The following is a 20,722-nucleotide window of genomic DNA, read 5'->3' as shown; positions in this document are numbered from 1 at the left end:
CAAACAAAAAAAACACACACTAAAATTAAAAAAAAGAAAGAAAAGTGTATCTTGGTAGTGTCTCCTGCTACGGCATCCTAGGAGGAAATGCAGAATTAGGGTTTTTTGAATTGTGTTTTAGAGGACACAAAAGATAGGCCCATCAATGTCATGAATCCTCAGAGAAATGCAAGTTAAAACCACAGTGAGCTATCACCTCACACCTGTCAGAATAACTATCATCAATACATCAACAAACAACAAGTGCTGGCAAGGATTTGGAGAAAAGGGAACACTACTATACCACAGGTGAGAATGCAGACTGGTGCAGCCACTGTGGAAAGCAGTATGGAGTTACCTCAAAAATTAAAAATGGAACTGCCTTTTGACCCAATGATTCCACTTCTGGGAATGTATTCAAAGAAACCCAAAACATTGATTTGAAAGAATATATGCACCCCTGTGTTCATTGCAGTGTTATTTATAATAGCCAAGATTGGGAAGCAGCCAAGTGCCCATCAGTAGATGAGTGGTTAAGAAAGCTATGGTACATTTACACAATGGAATACTACTTGGTCATAAAAAGGAAGTCTTTGCGACAGCATGGAGGGACCTGGGGAACATTACGCTAAGTGAAATAAGCCAGTCCGAGAAAAACAAGTGCGATATGACTTCACTTACATGTGGAATCTAATGAACAAAATAAACTAACAAATAAAATAGAAACAGACTCATTGATACAGAGAACAGACTGACAACTGTCAGAGGGGAGGGGGATTGCAGGGCTGGGTGGAAAAGGTGAAAGGATTAAGCAAAAAACAAACAAAAACTCATGGACACAGACAACAGTATGGTGATTACCAGAGGGAAAGAGGGATGGGGGAGGTAGAAGAGGCTAAAGGAGAGAAAAAAGTGATGGAAGGAGACTTGACTTGGGGTGGTAAACATACAATACAATATACCAATGATGTGTTATAGAATTGTACACCTGAAACCTATATAAGTTTATTAATTAATGTCACCCCAATAAATTCAGTTTTATAAAGAAAAGAATAAAAAATAGGCCCAGATAATTCTCAACTGAATTGTGATATTTTCAGGTACATTTGTCAGTTATTTCTTACAAGTGTGATCACATGTGGCAGTTGAAAACTGAGTGTTTTCGCTAAATAAGGGAAACCTCAGTTATTGCAATGATAGAAAAAGGTAGAATTTAGAGTAAAAAGGAAGATGTCCTGCACAGTTCCCTGGCAATTTTGTGAGAATGAGGCACACCTTCTTCAAGGAACTTCGCTGCCATCTGCTGGAGAGATACTGTAAAAACCATGTGCACCTGTGATAACTAAGCTGAAGGGCACCTCCTGCAGTTGTGCTCCACCCAACTTACACATCTGTAGGCGGCAGCTGATTTCTCGTTTTCTATTTACATGACTTCACTCCAGCCAGTTCATGTGCTGAGAGCCTTGGTTTCAACCCCAGTGTTCTCAGAGGCTCAAAATAACCTAAAGATACACAAGAAGTGCTCTGGAAAGTGAGATAATTGTCTAAATGGCTTTAACTCACATTCAGAAAGTGAGGGACAAGATGGTAACGACATTTTCATTGTAGAGATATTTAATATTATAGTTTAAAACCATTAATATTGAGAGAGAGACATTGAGAGATGGTGGCTTGTATTCCTGTGCTTTAATATTATAGTTTAAAACCATTAATATTGAGAGACACTGAGAGATGGTGGCTTGTAGTCCTGTGCTGGGTTGACTTTTCAAGAGAACACTTGTCATTTGGGTGCTTAATTTTGCCCCTCAGTCCGTCTCCAGTATTGTCTTGTGTTATTTTTCTCTCCCCAAAGAGCAGTAGTGTAATGTTTACACTGCCCAGATGGGCAGACTCCTGGGGAAAAGGAGTCCGGTTAGACCACGCTTATGCAGCGCTCTCTGCAGTGTCTCCCAGGGTGGGCTAGGTCCACACCACAGCCAAAGAGTATCAGCCGGCACCTCCTGGGTGGGGGGCGCTGCCTGCGGCTTACGAGGCAGAGGTACCTCTCCGCACCGCTTCTCGGGACGGAGTTTGGTCGAGCAGCATAGCTCTGCCTTGTTCTCTCCTGTCTGGGAAAGGGGTTCAGCTTCACACCACCAGCCTTCGCAGCCAGTCCCTGTAGAGACACGGCCTACTTATTTTAGCATGAATAGAACCTGCTGGCCAATGTCACCCTCAGCTGATTAATAATGAGTCTATTTGCTTTTCTGCTCTGGATGTGGATGGTTGGCCATTTATGGCACCATTTAAAATTTTCATCCAGCTGTTGTTTTGTGTCCTCTTCTGTCCTCATGAAGGGTCTCTCTAATTTTGGTTTAAAGCTGTGGGCTTAGGATATAAAACACTCCTGTCTGCAAATCTGGCTTCACAAATATTCATTTTTTAAAAATATATATTTTATTGATTTCAGAGAGGAAGGAAGATGGAGAAAGAATCATTGATTGGCTGCCTCCTGCATGCCCCCTACTGGGGATTGAGCCTGCAATCCGGTCATGTGCCCTTGAGCGGGATCGAACCCAGGACCTTTCAGTCCACAGGCCAACGCTCTATCCACTGAGCCAAACTGGCTAGGGCTAGAAATAATCATTTTTTACCAGTGCCATATGCAGTATATGTCTACACTTTAAACACATACACACGCACGCACACACACACGCACGCACACGATCTCATTGCATAGAAAAGCATGTGTACACATGCAATGTTTAACCTCCTTTGGTAGCGTGTACAGTATGGGGTGGAATCTGCCTGGAATGTGGAGGTGTAATGAGTTCACTGTGACTAAGAGTGTTCTCTGGTGTTTCTCTGCAGTGTTCTGAAAGCCTCCCTGTCCGCACACTAAGCATCGCACCAGGTCAGTGCCGACCACCGAGGGTTCTGGGTAGACCAAAGCACAAAGAAGTCCACTTGGAGTGGGGTGAGTGAACGATGCTCACGGTGGCATGGACAGTTGGGACAGTTGGAGATGCTTTGTCATTAAGCTGGAAGTCTTTCTTCTGAAAGCCGTGCGTTTTTTTCTGTTGAAAATGTATTTCTTCTTGATGGATGTTGGCTTGGGTTTGTGCTCTCCCGCTCACTGTTGCTCATCCTCCTGATCCTGATGGCACCACACACGCTGTCCATCCTCTACCTTCAGAGGGCACTTTTCTAGATTCTAGAAAACATTTCAGAACAGCCAGGCTTCCTCGGGAACTCTTCAACTTCATTCATAAAAGAAGAGTTGTGCTCAATTTAGAGATTAAACTGAGAAATGAGGTAACAGCTAAGTTCTCCTCATCTTTGCTGCTTTGTCCTGTGTGGGTCCTGTTTGGATTCGAGCTACATATTAGCCTTTCTGTATCAGCAGTTTATAGCACATAAAATTGCCAGTGTTAACCTGCAGAACCTTATCAGACTACTTTTTCCCACCACTTATGTCTAAAATATAATAAAATAGCATACCAACTTTGGGCCAGCTATCTTGACTTAATGTGACCTTTGGTTTGAAGTTAAAAGAGAAGATTTTCTTCTCTGTTTCTTCCCTTCTTAGAATGTAAAGAAATTTGCCTAATGGTTCTGTTTTTAAGTTATTGTATTAAGGTAATTAAGTGTACTTAAATGTACTTGCTTTGGAAAGTATCGATAACATCATTCAGAAACTTGTTCTTTTTGTTTCTCTTTTCTTTGGGGAGGAGGGTTTTTTGGTAGGAGAGATACTGGGGCGGGGGGGGCACTACATGCTGTTTTGCAAACCTTGTGGAAAATCAGATGTGATCATCATCAGCTGATGGAAGCACAGAGATGATATGATGTGAACCGCCTTCACTCCTAGATGTTCCTGCCTCTGAAAGTGGCTGTGAGGTCTCCGAGTACAGTGTGGAGATGACGGAGCCGGAGGACGTGGCGTCGGAGGTATACCACGGGCCAGAGCTCGAGTGCACCGTGGGCAACCTGCTTCCCGGGACCATGTATCGTTTCAGAGTGAGGGCTCTGAACGACGGAGGGGTGAGTAGAAGGTTCTAATACGTGGGTTTCTACCCTCCTGAAATTCCTCAGCAGCATCTAGCCAACCTTGACCACCGTTAAAGAAGTACATATAAATGTTTCTTCTGATTTGATGTATTGTGATTTCATACTCCCAGCATTGGAAATGTTGCTTCTAAATCCTCTCATCATTCTGTTAAGGTAGAGTTTAAGATTAATAGGAACATCACCCTTTAGATGCTTGTTATTGTAAAAATAATTTCCTATTTGCTCATTGACTCTGTTAATCAGTTATGAGAAATTAGAAGTGCTATATAAGATGCCCTCCCCATGTTGTCTAGATTACCCAGCAAGGTCTCACATCAGTTTTACACTGCAGGGGGGTGGTGAGAGGCTAGGGAAGCCAGCACAGTGCTGTTTTGTTCAAGTGCCTTCTGCTTCTCCTTTTGGAGTTGTTGGATGGGCTGTCAGATTGAAAGTGTATGCCTACATTATATCCACAGAGGTTTGTTCCTTTTTTTAAAAAATACAGAGTGATATGGATTTTGAAGAGGTGACCCAGAGACGGTAGGGCTTTTGTGTGTGTCAAAGATGGGCAGAAACATAGATGGCAGGAGGATATCGGTAGAGCAGACTGCCAGTAACATCCCCCAAAAGTGCTGGTGATTTGTACAGATGAGCTCCATGCCAATTAATACCTGTCATTAATTGCTGACAAATTTTAAAATAAGAAAGCCCAACTAACAGCAACACGAAGTCCATAGTAAGTTTTTCTAGCTCTCGGTAGTGCTGTTCAAACCGGTTAGAAGTGAAGTATGTTTTAGCCATTTCATGTTCGCCACACTGACTAAAGCATTTGGTCTGAAGTTGGATCTCAGACTTTTCACAGGAGCTGGAGTTCTTCTAATTCCCCATTAGGAAAGCATTGCAGACACAGCACAACTATTTAAATTAAAAAACACTGTTGGGGTCCAACCCCAACAGGTCCAGGGGTTCTCAAAGGTGTAGATGGAGTCGGCAAAGAAATGAAGGACACGGAGACAGGGTTCAGTTGATCAGCATAGCGAGGTTCTCTTGCCAGGTTCTGTCCAGATTCTCCAGCCAGGTTCTGTGTTTCATTGTCTTGTTACATCTGTAATACCAGTTGACCGGTTAGAAGTGAAGTATGTTTTAGCCATTTCATGTTCGCCACACTGACTAAAGCATTTGGTCTGAAGTTGGATCTCAGACTTTTCACAGGAGCTGGAGTTCTTCTAATTCCCCATTAGGAAAGCATTGCAGACACAGCACAACTATTTAAATTAAAAAACACTGTTGGGGTCCAACCCCAACAGGTCCAGGGGTTCTCAAAGGTGTAGATGGAGTCGGCAAAGAAATGAAGGACACGGAGACAGGGTTCAGTTGATCAGCATAGCGAGGTTCTCTTGCCAGGTTCTGTCCAGATTCTCCAGCCAGGTTCTGTGTTTCATTGTCTTGTTACATCTGTATTTATACCAGTTGATTTTAATCCTATCAATTTCTATTCCAAAGGTTAGGGCGTTTCTTATCTCCATTCCAGGGAGTAAAGATTATGTAGCTTAAGCGTGATTGTTCATAGTTAAAGTGATTAACTACCCGCCTGGCACTTAGTTAAGGGGTTTTATTCCCTCCCTAACTTCAGGGAAAAATCCCCACCTGGGGAAACAACCTTTCTCGGAGAGGTGACCTTGATTAAAACACATAGCGCCAAGTAGGGGAGCAAACATATTAAGAACAGTATGCCATATACGCCAGGTCCCTTGAAACATATGCTGTGCAGATGTTTCTTCCCTGCAGCGACTGTGTCAAGCAGCAAGGATGGACCGGCTTCCGGCAAAACACACACACACACACACACACAAACGTGAAACTGAACAATAAAAATGTATTGATGAGAGGATACAAGAGCCTGAGCACCCAAACTTGTATAAGTAAAAAGGGGGAATGTGAGGATCACAGATGCTGCAAAAACGTTATTGTGCTTTTGTTTCTGCCCTTTTTCCCATCAACTTTTTGGGGGATCGCTGCCATAGCAAAGATAAATGTGCAACTGTACTGATTGGAGTTTTCCTTGCTCTCGCCTTTAATTAGTGTAAGGTATGAAATCTGCCTTCAGCCATGGTTTACTCCTGTTGTTGGAAGTTAACCATGTATTTGACTTCAATCATCTACCGAGGTCCGTTTCAGAGAAATTCTCTCCCATGTTTCTGTTTCTGATGTCACAGGAAGGGGAGAGGGGAAAATGTTTGGTAACCAACTTTCTAATCCCCTTGAATAAAAGGAATATACGTATGTAATAGACGTCTACCACTCAGGGAATGTATGTAGGGAAAAACGTATACATATATTCAGTTGAAAGTGGAAAACCTCCTTAGGAAATTTTTTTAATCGGATGTATTTTCGAAGGTGTTAGCATAACCCTTATTTGGTTATAAGCTTGTCCATGCACACCTAGGTATGAACATATATGTGTGTGCACGCACATACATACAAGCATGTGGTGTCCTTCTCTTCTAGTATGGCCCCTATTCTGACGTCTCAGAGATTACCACTGCTGCAGGGCCCCCCGGACAGTGCAGGGCACCGTGCATTTCCTTTACACCTGATGGGTGTGTCCTCGTGAGCTGGGAGGTAAGTCAGACACGTACTCTGCATTATTTTCCGTTTCTTTGACTTTATCTGCCGCTAATGCACATTAGGAAGAACCTCTTCAAAGCCCAAATTCACTCTAGGTGATCTTTACACATTAGTCTTCCTTGGCAATTGCTTATATCATTCAGAGTTGTGGAAAAGCTACCATTGGTCAGAATTGAGGGGGAGTTGAATATCTTTTTCGTGCCTTTCTTCTGTACGTATTGGAAATATCCTGGGGTATGTCACACTGTCCGTTTGGTTGCTTGAACACAATATAGAATTTTTTTCTCAATGAAATTAAATTCCCTGCATGTCCTGCTTTCCAGAGTCCTGAAAGCTCTGGTGCTGACATCTCAGAGTACAGGTTGGAATGGGGAGAGGATGAAGAATCCTTGGAGCTCGTTTATCATGGGACAGACCCCGGCTTTGCAATAAGGGACCTGCTGCCTGCCGCGCAGTATTGCTGTAGACTACAGGTGGGTCGACGCTGCTCAGACGTACCTATAGACACTGGTGTTCCATGGAAGGCTCTTCGGGAAACTTACTCAGAGGCTTGTGAGGGAGGCTACCAGAAGGGATAGTGTGGGAAAAGAGCCCATTTAAATGAAAATGAATGTTACAATTAATTTCTGGTACTTGAGGAGGTTCTGACATGTAAGAACAAAACCAGATTCTTCTCTGCTTCTCACCACCCTTGCGTCTTGCTTGTTTATCGATTCCCTGAATAGATGACTGAGTCCAAGACAGAGGTGTCACAGCTCCTTACGAAAGATTCCTTCTGTCTGAATGTCTCTGAGATGCACATTTCAGTGGGAAAGCACTGAGAAATGGCAAAAGATGGGAATTTTATGTCAGCTGTTAAATGGAGCCAAAAACAAACGTTAGAGTAGTTTGGCCTAGCCTTCATTACATACAGGACGCACCTCCCCCTTCTCAGTGACCAGGAACAAGGCTGATTATCTATCTGTACACTTCCACTTGGGGGTCCACATAGAATAAACAAGAACAATTGCCTCCTAGCCTAACCCCTAGGAGTAACAATAGTCATGGGTTTACTTTTACTTTATTGACTTGGATAAATGTTTTGGGTTTTTTTCTGTTTGTATTGTCCTGGGAAAACGGGTTTTTTTTGTCCATTTGTTCAGTAACATTTCTTGAGCACTACTTGTGCCAAAATCAAAGGATGGTCAGGATGATCAAAAGGAGAGATACAAAGATGAGTCAGATGTGGTTCTTGACCTTGAAGAATTCTATCTTCACACACATTTAGATTTAACTGGATAAAGAAGCAAAGATGCCAGATTTAGGTTTCCACCCAATTTAAGGCATAGATCAAGTTACTTATTGCAGACCCATCAACATCAGTGTGTCTGGTCTCTTTGGAGAAAACATCCCCTTCACACGTTAATTTTCCATATCAATTGAGGCTTTTCTGTTAAATTCTGAATCCTATTTTTATCAGAAACATTTCAGAATAAACTCTTGTATTGTACACTTTCCTTCTCGTGTGCAGCAACTGGGACATAATTAACCCTCTGTCAATGAGTCAAGGTCACAGCACATTATCTGATCTTTATAATAGAGATGCTGAGTCATTCGGGAAAGGTTAGGTAAGGCCACACTCCTGTTTTTGGAGCCAGGCAGGATATAAATGAAGAACTCTCTGTCACCGTAGGAAAGAACTCCACTATGCTTTTCGAGTTTTGGTCTCCCTTTAAAACGCTCTTCTATTTCCGCTTCTCCTTTTAGGGTATATGTTCTCACTTAGCATTGACTTCCCCACACTGCATTTTAAAAGATACATTGGGTAGGGGTCTGAGAGGAAGAAAGGTGTCCGGGGTGACGGGATATGATTGGATGGCTGAAGGGTGGGGACAGCTGCGGAGGACGGAGATGAGGAGCTTTGAGGCTGAGATGCTTGACATTGGAGTGGAGACACCCGAAAGGTAGTTGGATACATTAGGCTGGCATTTAAGGCAGAGGTCCACACTACCCAAGTAAATTTGGAAGTAGGATATCAATGCCGTTTATCCCCTGACACAGTAGCTCTCCAAGAGTTTGAGCAGAGATAGAAAAGAAGAGGTGTCCAAGGCTTGAACCCTGGTGCCCTCCAGTGTTGAGAGATCTGGGTGATGCATAGCAACCACATAGGTGGCTGAGAAGCAGCAGTAGGTAAGCAAAAAACAAGTATTGTTTCTGGAGACCAAGTGAATAAGTATTTGAAAGAGCGGTAAGTGAGGAAGGGGTCAGTTATTGCTCTCAGGTAAAGTCAGAAAGGGCTGAGGATTGACTTCAGATATGAGTTTATCATTCACATGGGAAACCATAAGAGACCTTTTGTAAAATTCCTGTTGTTCTTCCAGGGCAGCACTGTTATTGAAAGTCAGATGACTGAATTCCAGTCCCAGCGTTGCCTTAAATCTATGAAAGGCACTTGCGATGCACTGTGTACCTCAGATGGTTATTGTGAAGGTCATATAAGACAGTATAGGACCTGCAGTGGGCCATACAAGTAGAAAGGATTATTTTGAAATTATTTTTCTTGAAAGGTGATGATGGCAATGTTACTACCTTTTGCTTAACAGAAAAGATGTGATTGGCTTTTTTTGGAAAGTGAACATTTTCTAGAATTTATTTCTACCTACATTTCTGGAAGTAAATCATATATTACTTATTTAGCAGCACCTAGCATGGAGGCCTTCAAGTGTACAATGGGGTAACATGGGCTTCTCTTGCTGTTGTCTTTTAGGCCGTCAATCAAGCTGGAGCAGGGCCGTACAGCGAGCTTGTCCTTTGCCAGACACCAGCGTCTGCCCCGGACCCTGTCTCCACTCTCTGTGTCCTGGAGGAGGAGCTCCCCGATGCCCACCCCGACTCACCTTCTGTGTGCCTTGTACTGACCTGGGAAGAGCCGTGCAATAATGGATCTGAAATCCTCGCTTACAATATTGATCTGGGAGACACTAGCATCACCGTGGGCAATACCACCACCCACGTGCTGAGAGATCTTCTTCCAGAAACAACGTACCGGTGAGTGCAGGGAGGGAGAAATAGGACTGGATGGACCCATCAGAACTGGGGCTCCACACCCTTCAGGTTCCAAAGGCCGAATGAGTGGATGCTAGTCATTCTTCATTAAAATATATGAGTACTAAATGCAAATATGGCTTTGAAACTTGCATTGCTTTATACTTTGAGTCGGTTACAAATTTACCCAGTTTCACCCATCACTTTAGATCAGTTGCTCCCTCTTGGTCTCTCGATAGCCACTTTTCTCTGAATTTTTACTGTGACTCATATCCATCTGTGGACACCCTCTGTCCTCACCATGTACTTGCCCACCTCTGAAGCAGGGCTCCGCTCATCTTTGATTCCTCCCCAAAAGCAGACACAGTGTTACAAAGAATATGTGATGTGGCTTTTACTCAGGATTTCCCAAGGGGCCAGAGAAAGATACTATATCACACAGCACAAGTAAAACTCAATGAATAGCTGGGTGCTTTCCTTCCCCCCGTCTTCCAATCCGGAGCCAGCCATCTGCCTTCCTCTCCTCACACACCTTCTTCCGTAACATGGCCTCGTAAAATTTCAAATCATTTACCCTGTCTCCACATTGCCATAACTCACTCAACACAAGTTTCGCATTAGAGGATTCAGGGACCATCTGTGGTTGTACACGTGTGCTACCAGGGCATCCCTCTGTCAGAAGAAATGGTTTCTCAGGGAGGTGGAGGAGAGCAGGATTCAGGCTGTGTCCTTAGGCCAGTTACAGAGCCTCCCTGGGTCTCAGTTTCTACTTCCATGAAGCAGGAGAACAAAATTACTAACCTCATAAGCATGTTGTAAGGAGTAAATAAATTAATATTGACTACTTACACACAGCCCAGCGGTATATAGCAAGTGCACAATAAACATGCATTGTAATTTTCGTCATCATCAAGATCACCATAAAACAAGACTGATTCTTCTTGGGGTGGGGAATGGCAATGAATGGCAGGTAAATAAACTTGCTGCTAGAAAAGGACTTATCATTTCACTTATCTTTTTTGGCAGTGTTTTCTAGTTCAATTGTCTGGTACACTACCCTTTCTCTTTCTAAAAGCTGAAGAAAGAATCAGCAAATCAGTTGTAAGGGACAAAAGTTCCATCCTGCGATATCATATTATCTCTACTCTTTTTTTCTCTCTTACCAAATTTTTTTGTGACTAATTCATATAAATATATTATTTTGCTTTTTAAAACAATGACAGGGTGTTTGTGGGGGGTTTTCCCTACTCTTTTATTCTTTTAAGAAGTCTCTTTTGAGCACAGCACTCAACACTGTGAGTCTGTCTGTAAAACAATGATAAAAAATATTCTTGCCCGCAGAGCACTCAGAGTTGGGGGACACTTAAACAGCAACCTAAGACGGTAGGGTATTGTGACATCACAGGCTGCAGATAACACTGTGACACCGTCCTGTTGACATCTCAGAGAGCAAGTCCCAGGTTCAGAATGGTCAGGATGGTTCACAGTGGGATTTGAAATAGGAACAGAGTAAAGGGGGATGTGACTTACATTGGTGAAGAGGCAGCCAAGGACACTCCTTCAGTGTAGCCTTTTAAGTCAAGCTCAGAAAAGCAGTCTTCACTCTTGCATGCTAATCAAATATAAGTGCTGCTGTGTGCAGAGCAGTCTAGTCAGGTGCTGAGGAAATGATTAAACCCAGACCTTGACATCAGGGAATTTCCCCCGATGGTGCTGACCCTGAGGTGTATTTCTGGGGGGAAATGACCACATCACTGTCATCCTCCAGCTGTTTTTAAGAGACCAGATGCTTGACCTTGATCCCCCAGGCTAGGAAGAAGCCACACTGGTGGAGGGGACTCACTGGAAGGTCCTGTGATCAGTCTGCTTCACAGCCATGTTACCCTGGAATGAACACAAATCCCCAGGCCAGGGCTCTGAGCATTCGGACCAGAAATTGTAAAAGGGCTCTTAGGGCGAGTGCTAGCCTAGGAATTCCACCTCTTCCTTGACATTGTACCTTCAGTAAAGGTGGCATACATGGTTATAAACTTTAAGGCTTATGGAAGGATGATATTGGAGGAGTGTTGACTTTATTAGTCAACATACAGTCAAATGACTTCTAGAAAGACATCTGGAATTCAAATGAAAGAACTGAAGCAGGGAATCATTGCTTCACGATGAAATGCTAATTATAGTGGAAATTATAAAAAAATCCTCCACGTGTTAAAAAGTTTCTCGGCATAATTCTGTTATGGAGAAGATGAAATGGTAGAGTCGTGTAGGGACTATAGGAGAATGAACTTAATTTAGATAATACCTCCAGACTCTATTTTCAGAGTATTTAGGGGATGGAGCTAAATAATTTAATTCAGTATTAATATGCAAGGCATATTGAGCTGAATTGGGAAGTCACATTGGGAGGGTGTCACCTCTCAACCTTAGGAATAGCTTGAAAGATACCATTTTAGACAAATTGCATGATATTGAATAGCTTTAGGAAAGGCAGGTCTTTGGCTCTAGTCAAATTGTTTGATTTTTTTCTCCTCTACCCCAGCCCTAAGAAAAAGATTTAGCCTTAGTCTTCACTGGTCAATCAGTAAATAAATTGAATATTTCATACTTAAAATACTAAAATTAATACTCAAATTCAAGATAATCTCTATACAAATTTATACTAGTTTCTATAGTACATAAATGGGTTCTCTATAGTAGGACTCCAGTCAATTACGCTCTTGTTCTTTTGTTTCAAAAGCACAATTGCAACAATTATAGTGAAATACAAAATGAGTATTTCAAGGAACAAAGTCCAATCAACTTTTGCCTCACCTTTTTCTAAACCATAAATTTGTTAAAATATAAATGAACAGATCATGATGTTCTAGATAAAAATGTGGAATGAAGCATCGTAAGCAGGCCATGGGGCTTTGGTAAAGGACTTGTTTCTTTGGTTTGATGATTTTTTTTCAGTAGTTACAGATTGTTCTCATACTGATTTTTTTTTTTCTTTCTCCATCTTGCATCTTGTGGGAACAGGAACGTGCACCTCTCTAGCAAACCAACTGATGCAAAAAAGGATATTTTAATTGATCCATTGCTTCTCCATTGGTTCTTGCAAAAATACCCATTGGCTTACTAACACGCTGTTTAGAATTACTATGCTATTTTTAAAGACGTGACTTTTAAGCTTAGAACTGAGTTTGAAATTGAAGTTGTTTTGGTTTGAGGGGGAAAAAAATTGTTTTGAAACAGAGATGTGGCTTTCCTTTGCATGCCACAGGCATAGTCTTTGCCAGCTGATTGAGACAAGATCACGTGGTGTCACCCATTCCCAGTGCCCTGGCTCCAGTGTTCCCAGTCTGGGCAGTGGTTCCAGCTGCTAATCACCAGGAAGTCCATGCCACTTGTGAATAACTCTATTTTGTTAAAGCCTCTCTCGGTCTGAAATCTGCACAATTGATCTTGGGACTTCCTCTAGAGCAGTGATTCTTAAACTGTGGTTCCTAAACCAGCAATACCAGCATTACCTAGAAACTTGCTGAAATGCAAATGTCAGGCCCTACTCTAGACCTACGGAATCAGGTGTGGTCAGACACTCTGCTTTAAATAGCCCTGCAGGAGATGTTAGTGCATGTTAAACTTTGAGAACCTCTGCCCTAGCAGTGGTCGGCAAACAGCGGCTCGCAAGCCCCATGCAGCTCTTTGGCCCCTTGAGTGTGGCTCTTCCACAAAATACCACGTGCGGGAGCGCACGTACAGTGCGATTGAAACTTCGTGGCCCATGTGCAGAAGTCGGTATTTTGTGGAAGAGCCACACTCAAAGGGCCAAAGAGCAGCATGTGGCTCACGAGCCACAGTTTGCCAACCACTGCCCTAGAGCATTGATTCTTGAATGTTAATTATATAAGAATCACCTGTAGTACTTTCGCAAACTATAAGTGGGAGCCCCACTCCTGTACACTGTGCTTTAGTGGTCCCAGTCACCTAGTCATCATTATCTTACAACATCAGCTGTCTTCTACTTCACCATCCTCACTTCATTCACTTCCGTCTAGACTGGTGTGGGTTTTCTGTAACCTCCATCCTCTTCATTGGGCGAGTCTCGTTTCTTGATGGTCTCTTTAGTGTGCCCAGACCTCCAGGAATGGGCCTGGCTGGCTGGCTGGCTCGGAGGAGAGCAAGACTGTCCCCTTACTTGTTTTCCAAATGGAACAGTTAGTAAGGTTGCCTAATGTTACTTTTTTTGGCAACCTCATTATATGTCTGACTCATACTGAGCTGGCAAACAAGGAAAGGTAGAGTTGTTTGTTACGCTCATTTATGCTCTTTTTGCTAGGGAAAATGGGGATGAAAGTCACACTTATTGAGTCTTTATGTCAAGCACTACATTAGCCTATCAAGAAGTGAATCACAAGTCATTTCATCCAAACAAGACAAGATGGGCTTTATTAGGAGACACATTCTGAATAGTTCAGACATAGCACCTTGGAGTCGGACAGACAGCCTTGACTTCAGTCCTGGGTCTCTCACTATTGTCTCTGTGACCTCTGTCAAGTCATTACTAAACTCTGTGCCTCAGTTTTCTGCTCTGTAAAACAGGATGCAAACTTTATCTAATAGGGTGTGGTGTGCTTTAGATAAGATTTCAGCACTTCCTATGGGACTTGACACATGGTAAGTAAGCACTCATTAAATTATGTCACTGATGCTTGGGAAGGAAGATGGGAGCTGGAAAGTGGGCTGTGACCAGGTTACAGGTAGAAGTGTCTGAAATCTGGCATTTTCCTTTAAGCAATGGGAGATATTTAAGGTCCCCATGCCCCCTCAAGGCAGGGCATGAAACAAAAGCAAGTCAAAATGCCTGGAGACAGAAAGGTGGCCCTGCATCCATGGAGCTGTCAGGAGAAGCACCAGCTCAGGTTACCCTTCCAGGAAGTCTTCTCTGAATAGCTGTACTGTAAACACACCTTCCCCCAAGAGATTTTTTATATTAATGCTACTATTTTATTTTTTCAGAAGTTACCTAATGATATTTTTCTCTCCTTTAATTAGATGATCGGATGTTAGATTGGGTGTGGAGATGGGTGGGGAGGGGGGTTGTAAAAAGCTCAAGTTTTGCTTCTTAGACCTCTCCTACCCCAGTTCTTCATGGGAGAAGGGGGGCTGTCCTCCCTGCCCCCATCTCTATACTCCAGACATCCTGAGTACCAGGATGGCTGATGGTGGCTGAGAAGTCATCTTCCCCAAGTGGAAGGTTTGTTCTGAAAGTCATTCTTCTTTTAATACAGGTGGTGACAGAAATTTTTGTGTGTGTGTATGTGTGTGTAAAGTGCATTATGGAAGGCTATGATCGGAAGCAGTTACACAGTAGATATTTTAATAGATTTTTTATTAAAAATATTCTTTTTTAAGATTTTTAAATTGATTTTTAGAGGAGAGAGAAACATTGATGTGAGAGCAAAACATTGGTCAGCTGCCTCCTGCACACCACCCACAAGGGATTGAGCCCACAACCCAGATATGTGCCCTGACTGGGAATCAAACTGGCAACTTATTGGTACACTGGATGACGCCCAGCCAGCTGAGCCACACTGGCCAGGATAACAATGTTCTTAATTTGATTTATTTAATCAGTATTATCAGTGTATTGATGGATATTGCAGGCTCCTGGCATTTGAACAGATTTTTCACATCCGTCTAGCCAAGATAGAGTTTCTCAGCATTACATCACCTTCCTAAATTGGAAAGCAAAATTCCATTTCCCTTATACTTAATTTGCGGAGCTTAAGATTTCAAAAACTGATATGCAGTGCATGTTTAAAAAAAAAAAAAGCCCTGTGGAGCCTATCTGAGTTTCAGAATTAACGTGTTACTTCAGCTAAGAGAAAACGTCTCAAATTGGGTTTGGATAGACTTTAATAATATTTGAAAGTCAGTTTTGAATTCTTGGACTTGTTCCTCAGGTATTTGTTTTCTTGTTAGTCCCAAGTGAGCTCTCACTGGAATTAGGAGATTATTTTTACTTACTGCATTTTTTTTCCCCAAAAAACAAAATGAATAGTCACTACCTTAGTCTTTGTTCTGTTCTCTCAGCCTTCTGGGCTCAGTTTCATGTGTTCACCAGCATGTAAGAAGACCTGGCCTCATTTCATTGTATTGGTTTTTCGGTTCCTCTTCAGTTTGGGGTGTGAGTTTATCATTAGACCTAATTAACGTTTAGTGCATCAGCTACATGGAAAAGTGTTTCCCATGCATTTTTACTGAAACAAAATGTGTTTTTGTAAAAATGGAGGAAAGTTGAAGTGTTTTAAAATCTTGGTAGTTGATTTCAAGGCAAAAAGTTATTTAAATAATGTGAAAATACATTTGTCGGCTGTTTTGTCTGTTTCATTGGCAAATGGCAGTTGTTGTTGAACTGAAAGTGTGGGTTGAATCAGAATGGTCTTGATTGGATTAGAAGCCTTGTGTGGCCCAGGTTTTTAGGCAAGTATGGTATGCCAGAATGCACAAAGACTTGGAGGCTAAGAAAACCCGGTTTTCACCAGATCGGGCCTGTATCCACTGTGTAGATCAGGGCAAATGACTGAACTTAGCCATTGCAGTTCATTCACTGGTAAAATAGACAAGTAATTCCTTCCTACCTCATGGGGGCGGGTAGAAATTAGAGAAATGTTGTACATATCAAATCTAGAGTTCAGCCCTAGTATCCACTGGGTCATTAGGTTGAGTCATTTCACCTCTCTGAGTTAAACTGCAGTCATCTCATCTCTGAAGGAAAGAGAAAAGGGCTGAGTCCTACTCCACAGCACAGCTCCTCGGGCAGAGCAAGTGTTCAGTGTTGTTTGTTGTGATGGTCCTCGGTGGTCATTGTTAACATTTTCATCTGTTCCCAAGTTCTTTGTCTCACCCCCACCTTCTGAGGATGATTTAAAAAGCCAGTCAATAGCTGGGTCCTTGGCCATAATTTAGAGGAAGGAAGGACATAGATGGTATCAGCAAATTATTCAAAGTTATACTGTGAGGCAGTGTAATAACGCAACTAAAATGAATACACGAGCTTGTATGCCCAGCGCAGTGCCACTCCGCACGAGTGCTCAACGCGTTTTCTTCACTTTTAGAGAGGAATAGTGGTCTCAAAAGAAGTCATAAGAATAATAACTCTTAACTCCATAAATTAGCCCTTTAAAGTTCACCCAAGTGCTTTTGAATTCTTTTCTGGTTGTGTGGTGTAATAAAAAGTATTTTAAAAAATATAAAGTGCTCTCCACATCCCTTATCTTAAGCAGCCCTGTTAATACTGTAAATGCAGCAAAGATATTCCTAACCCCATTCTATACTTAAGAAAACTGTGACTAAAAGGTGTTAGATAATTTCCCCAAGGTCACCAAAGTGAAGAGCAGGATTCCCACTGCTAAAGAGACCTAAAATGCTACTGTAATACTCTTGTTATTGCTATTGTATATGAAATTCGGAAACTCAAACTGAAAGGCTTGGTTTTTCTGAGTAGAATAGAATGCAAAGGTGGTTTCTGTCCCGGGTTCTTGTCCAGGTGGATTCGAAGAATGAAGTCACGGACAAAAGGTGGTATATGGAAAGGTGGAAATTTATTGGAAACAACTATAGACTCCCACATGGGGAGGGAGTCCCAAAGAGGTAACCCACTAAGCTCCTTTTCCCTAAGGTTTATAAAGGCTGCTGTTCTTTGTTTTTTGAAAATCCCTTCTTATTGGTAATTATAGCCTGTGAAAATCTGTTTTCCTCTTTCTCCCTTTTGTTCCCCTACTCCCCGTGGCTTTCCCCTGTCTTCTGTGAATGGCTGTCTTCCTCTCCCCTTATCCTTTGGCTGTTTGGGCTGCACAAAGCAAAATACAAGGTGAGCTCCTTAGGTCAATAGGTAAGCAGATGGAAGAAAGCATCTTGACCTCCAGGCTCTAGGAATACCTACCTTCCTGGAATAAAGAGAAGGAATGGCAATCTGGACACTAGAAAGATCTACACTAATAAAAGAGAAAGATGCAAATTGACCGTACCTTCACGATGCCCACCAGCCAATCAGGAGTGAGTATGCAAATCAACCCAACAAAGATGATGGGCTAATTTGCATACACAGGCACCAAGCGGCCATGGCGATGATGCAGGCATTCCGCACCGCCCCAGCCACTCTGGGCCTCTGGGCAGCATGGGGAGGCGGGAAGGCAACTCCGGCAGGAGTGAAGGTGGTGCCGGCAGCCAGGGGAAGGAAGGCCCATTCTTGCACGAATCTTCGTGCATCGGGCCTCTAGTATTAATATAAACCTGGTAGATGAGGAAATATATTACAACTTTGAGAAGGGCTAAACCTTAATTCCCTTTTCCTGAAAAGGGAAAAAGGGTAGTAATTTCTACTACCATGATTACCACCTTTAAAAAAAGATTTTTCTTCTCCAGTTGCAGAAAAATGTCTTATTTTCCAATCATAGAAAAATACTCTTGTATTAATACCATAAATCTATTTTATAAAACTCATGTGGAGAGACAGGGAAGAGTTGCTTTTAGTCTTCCAGTGTTACATTGAGAAACTTGCATTGTCTACAAGAGATCTGATGTAGCCTCTAGTATAATAGGATCTGAAACAGTAAGGCTCTTTAATGGAATTTTTGCTGTACTTAATCAGAGATGAGTATTGGCTACGTTCTAAGTTATGAGGCAGATATTCCTCCAGTTTTAGGTGATTATAAATAGAGCGGATATCATTTGTGTTCAAGTTTTTATGTTTACATAAATTTTGATATTTCTAGAGTAAAGACCAAGAAGTTGGATTGCTGGGTCATTTGATAAGTGTATGCTAAACTTTATCAGAAACCTTATAGGAAAACGGTTTTCCATTGTGGCTATCATTTTGTATTCTCACCAGCAAAATATGAGAAATTCATTTGCCCCTTATCTTTGCCAGCATGGTATTAAGTATTTTTTTATTTTAGCTATTTTAATAGGGACATGGTGGTATCTCATTATCGTTTTAATTTACATTTTCCTAATGGCTACTGATGTTGAATATCTTTTCATGTGATTGTTTGCCATGTGTTTATCCTCTTTAATGGAATGTTTGTTCCAGTCTTTTGCCATTTTTGCAATTGGGTGGTTTATTTTCTTACTGTTGCGTTTAGAGGCCTTTATATATTCTGGATACAATTTCTTTGTCAGTATATAATTTGCACATATTTTGTCCCCGTCGATTGCTTGTCTTCATTCTCCTAAGAGTGCAAAAGTTTTTAATTTTTATGAAGCCCAGTTTTTCAGGTGTTTTGTTTGTTTGTTTGTTTGTTCTAATGAATATGTTTTCACATCCTTTTTAAAAACTCTTTACCTAAATGTTCGGTCTGTGGTCCATTCTGAATGAAGTTTAGCATAAGGTGAGCTTTCGATTGAGATTTCTTTTTTTCCTATTGAAATCCTATTGGTTCTGCACCATTTGTTAAGAAGACTATTCTTTCTCCATTGAATTACTTTTGCACATTTGTTAAAAGTCAATTGGCCATATTTTCCTGGGTCTATTTCTGGAATCTCTGTTCTGTTATATTGATCTATGAGTCTGTCTCTTTACCAGTACCACACTGTCTTGATTACTGTAGCTTTATAGTACGTCCTAAGTCAGGTAGCATGGTTGTTCTAACTTTATTCTTATTTTTCAAATTTGTATCAGCCATTTTAGTTCCTTTGCTTTTTCACATAACTTTTAGAATGAACTTATCTATATCTACTGAAAAGAATCCTGCTGGAATTTTGTTAGAATTTCATTATGTGTATAGCACAATTGGGGGAGACTTAACATTTTTTTTCTGTGTAGAGTTTTATAATTCATGAACACACTGTGTTTCTCTCTGTGATATTTTCATCAGTGTCTTGTAGTTTCAGTTTTGTTTTGTTTTTTTTTCCGTATCTCTATGCCTTCCCTGCCCGCCTCCTCCTCCCACCCCACCTCCCCCCACACACACAGATTCTGTAGGACTTTTAGTACATGATATTGACTAGAAATGATGAAAGTAGACATCCTTGCCTTGTTCCCAATCTTAAAGAGAAATCATTTAGTCTTTTACCATTAAGTCTAATATTAGCTGTAGGTATTTCTAAAGATGGTCTGTCAGGTCAAGGAAGTTCCCCCTGCCCCTAGTTTGCTGAGAGCTTTTATTATGAATAGGTGTTAGATTTCATCGGATGCTTTTTCGTATCAATGTATATGATTTTTTTTTCTTCTTTAGAGTTCCCAATCTTAAAGAGAAATCATTTAGTCTTTTACCATTAAGTCTAATATTAGCTGTAGGTATTTCTAAAGATGGTCTGTCAGGTCAAGGAAGTTCCCCCTGCCCCTAGTTTGCTGAGAGCTTTTATTATGAATAGGTGTTAGATTTCATCGGATGCTTTTTCGTATCAATGTATATGATTTTTTTTTCTTCTTTAGACTGTTAATATGATGAATTGGCTAAGGGTTAGGGAATGAAAGAAAGTTGAAAAGGAAAAAGAGAAACAGGGTATTTTCCCCATTGACTGTAAGCATCCAGAGGCTGCCTTCCCTCTCTCTGAGCCAGGCTTCTCCTGGAACTCTGTCTATGCCAATGTCTGCTCCCGAATTTCAGGTCACATTGAGTCCAGTCGGGGGACAATGGAGGAGGAAATGGTAAACTCATTGCTGGTCTGCTGATAGTTCAAATTCTTCCCCAAATTCTCCAGCTGCTACTTCCTTTTTGGAGTTCTTAAACAGCTGCTCATTTATTTTGTCCGGGTTTAATAGCTTCATTCAGTGGAGAGACGGGGTGAAGTGAGTTCCTTCTCACCTGAAATTAATCTGGTTTGTTTGTTTTCTTCTTAGCAATCTGTTGCGGCCAAAGGTAAACTGAGCGGGGGGGTGAAAGGATTAAGGAAAGACAGATAAGAGAATGAAAGCTGGGTCTCAGTGGGACGCTGCTCCCTGATGAGGAGACAGCGCCAGCACCCACAAGCCGTGTCTTTATTTTATAGCAGATGCCACGAGGCAAAGCAGGGGCGTGATCACGTTGTTTACAGCATTCTCGTGAGCTCCAACCCTACTCAACTACATGCACCTGAA

General features: G+C 41.8%; 1 protein-coding gene across 8 annotated transcripts in view; it reads left to right on the top strand.

Moving 5' to 3' along the window:
• The window catches only part of FNDC3B (fibronectin type III domain containing 3B), a 277,903-nt gene that overhangs the window by 221,657 nt on the left and 35,524 nt on the right, over nt 1-20,722 (top strand). For 7 of the 8 annotated variants that reach the window (XM_005860876.2, XM_005860873.2, XM_014535302.1 and 4 more), the window contains 5 exons: nt 2,830-2,935; nt 3,830-4,002; nt 6,517-6,630; nt 6,960-7,109; nt 9,383-9,663. In XM_005860876.2, coding sequence (XP_005860938.1) covers nt 2,830-2,935; nt 3,830-4,002; nt 6,517-6,630; nt 6,960-7,109; nt 9,383-9,663 — 824 coding nt within the window. The remainder of the gene's footprint in view (nt 1-2,829; nt 2,936-3,829; nt 4,003-6,516; nt 6,631-6,959; nt 7,110-9,382; nt 9,664-20,722) is intronic. The other variant, XM_014535305.1, reaches the window with a different exon arrangement.

The sequence above is a fragment of the Myotis brandtii genome, unplaced genomic scaffold (genome assembly GCF_000412655.1).
Source record: "Myotis brandtii unplaced genomic scaffold, ASM41265v1 scaffold1423, whole genome shotgun sequence".
NCBI lineage: Eukaryota > Metazoa > Chordata > Mammalia > Chiroptera > Vespertilionidae > Myotis > Myotis brandtii.
Note: the sequence above shows the minus strand (reverse complement) of the source record. Positions and strands in the feature narration are given on the sequence as shown.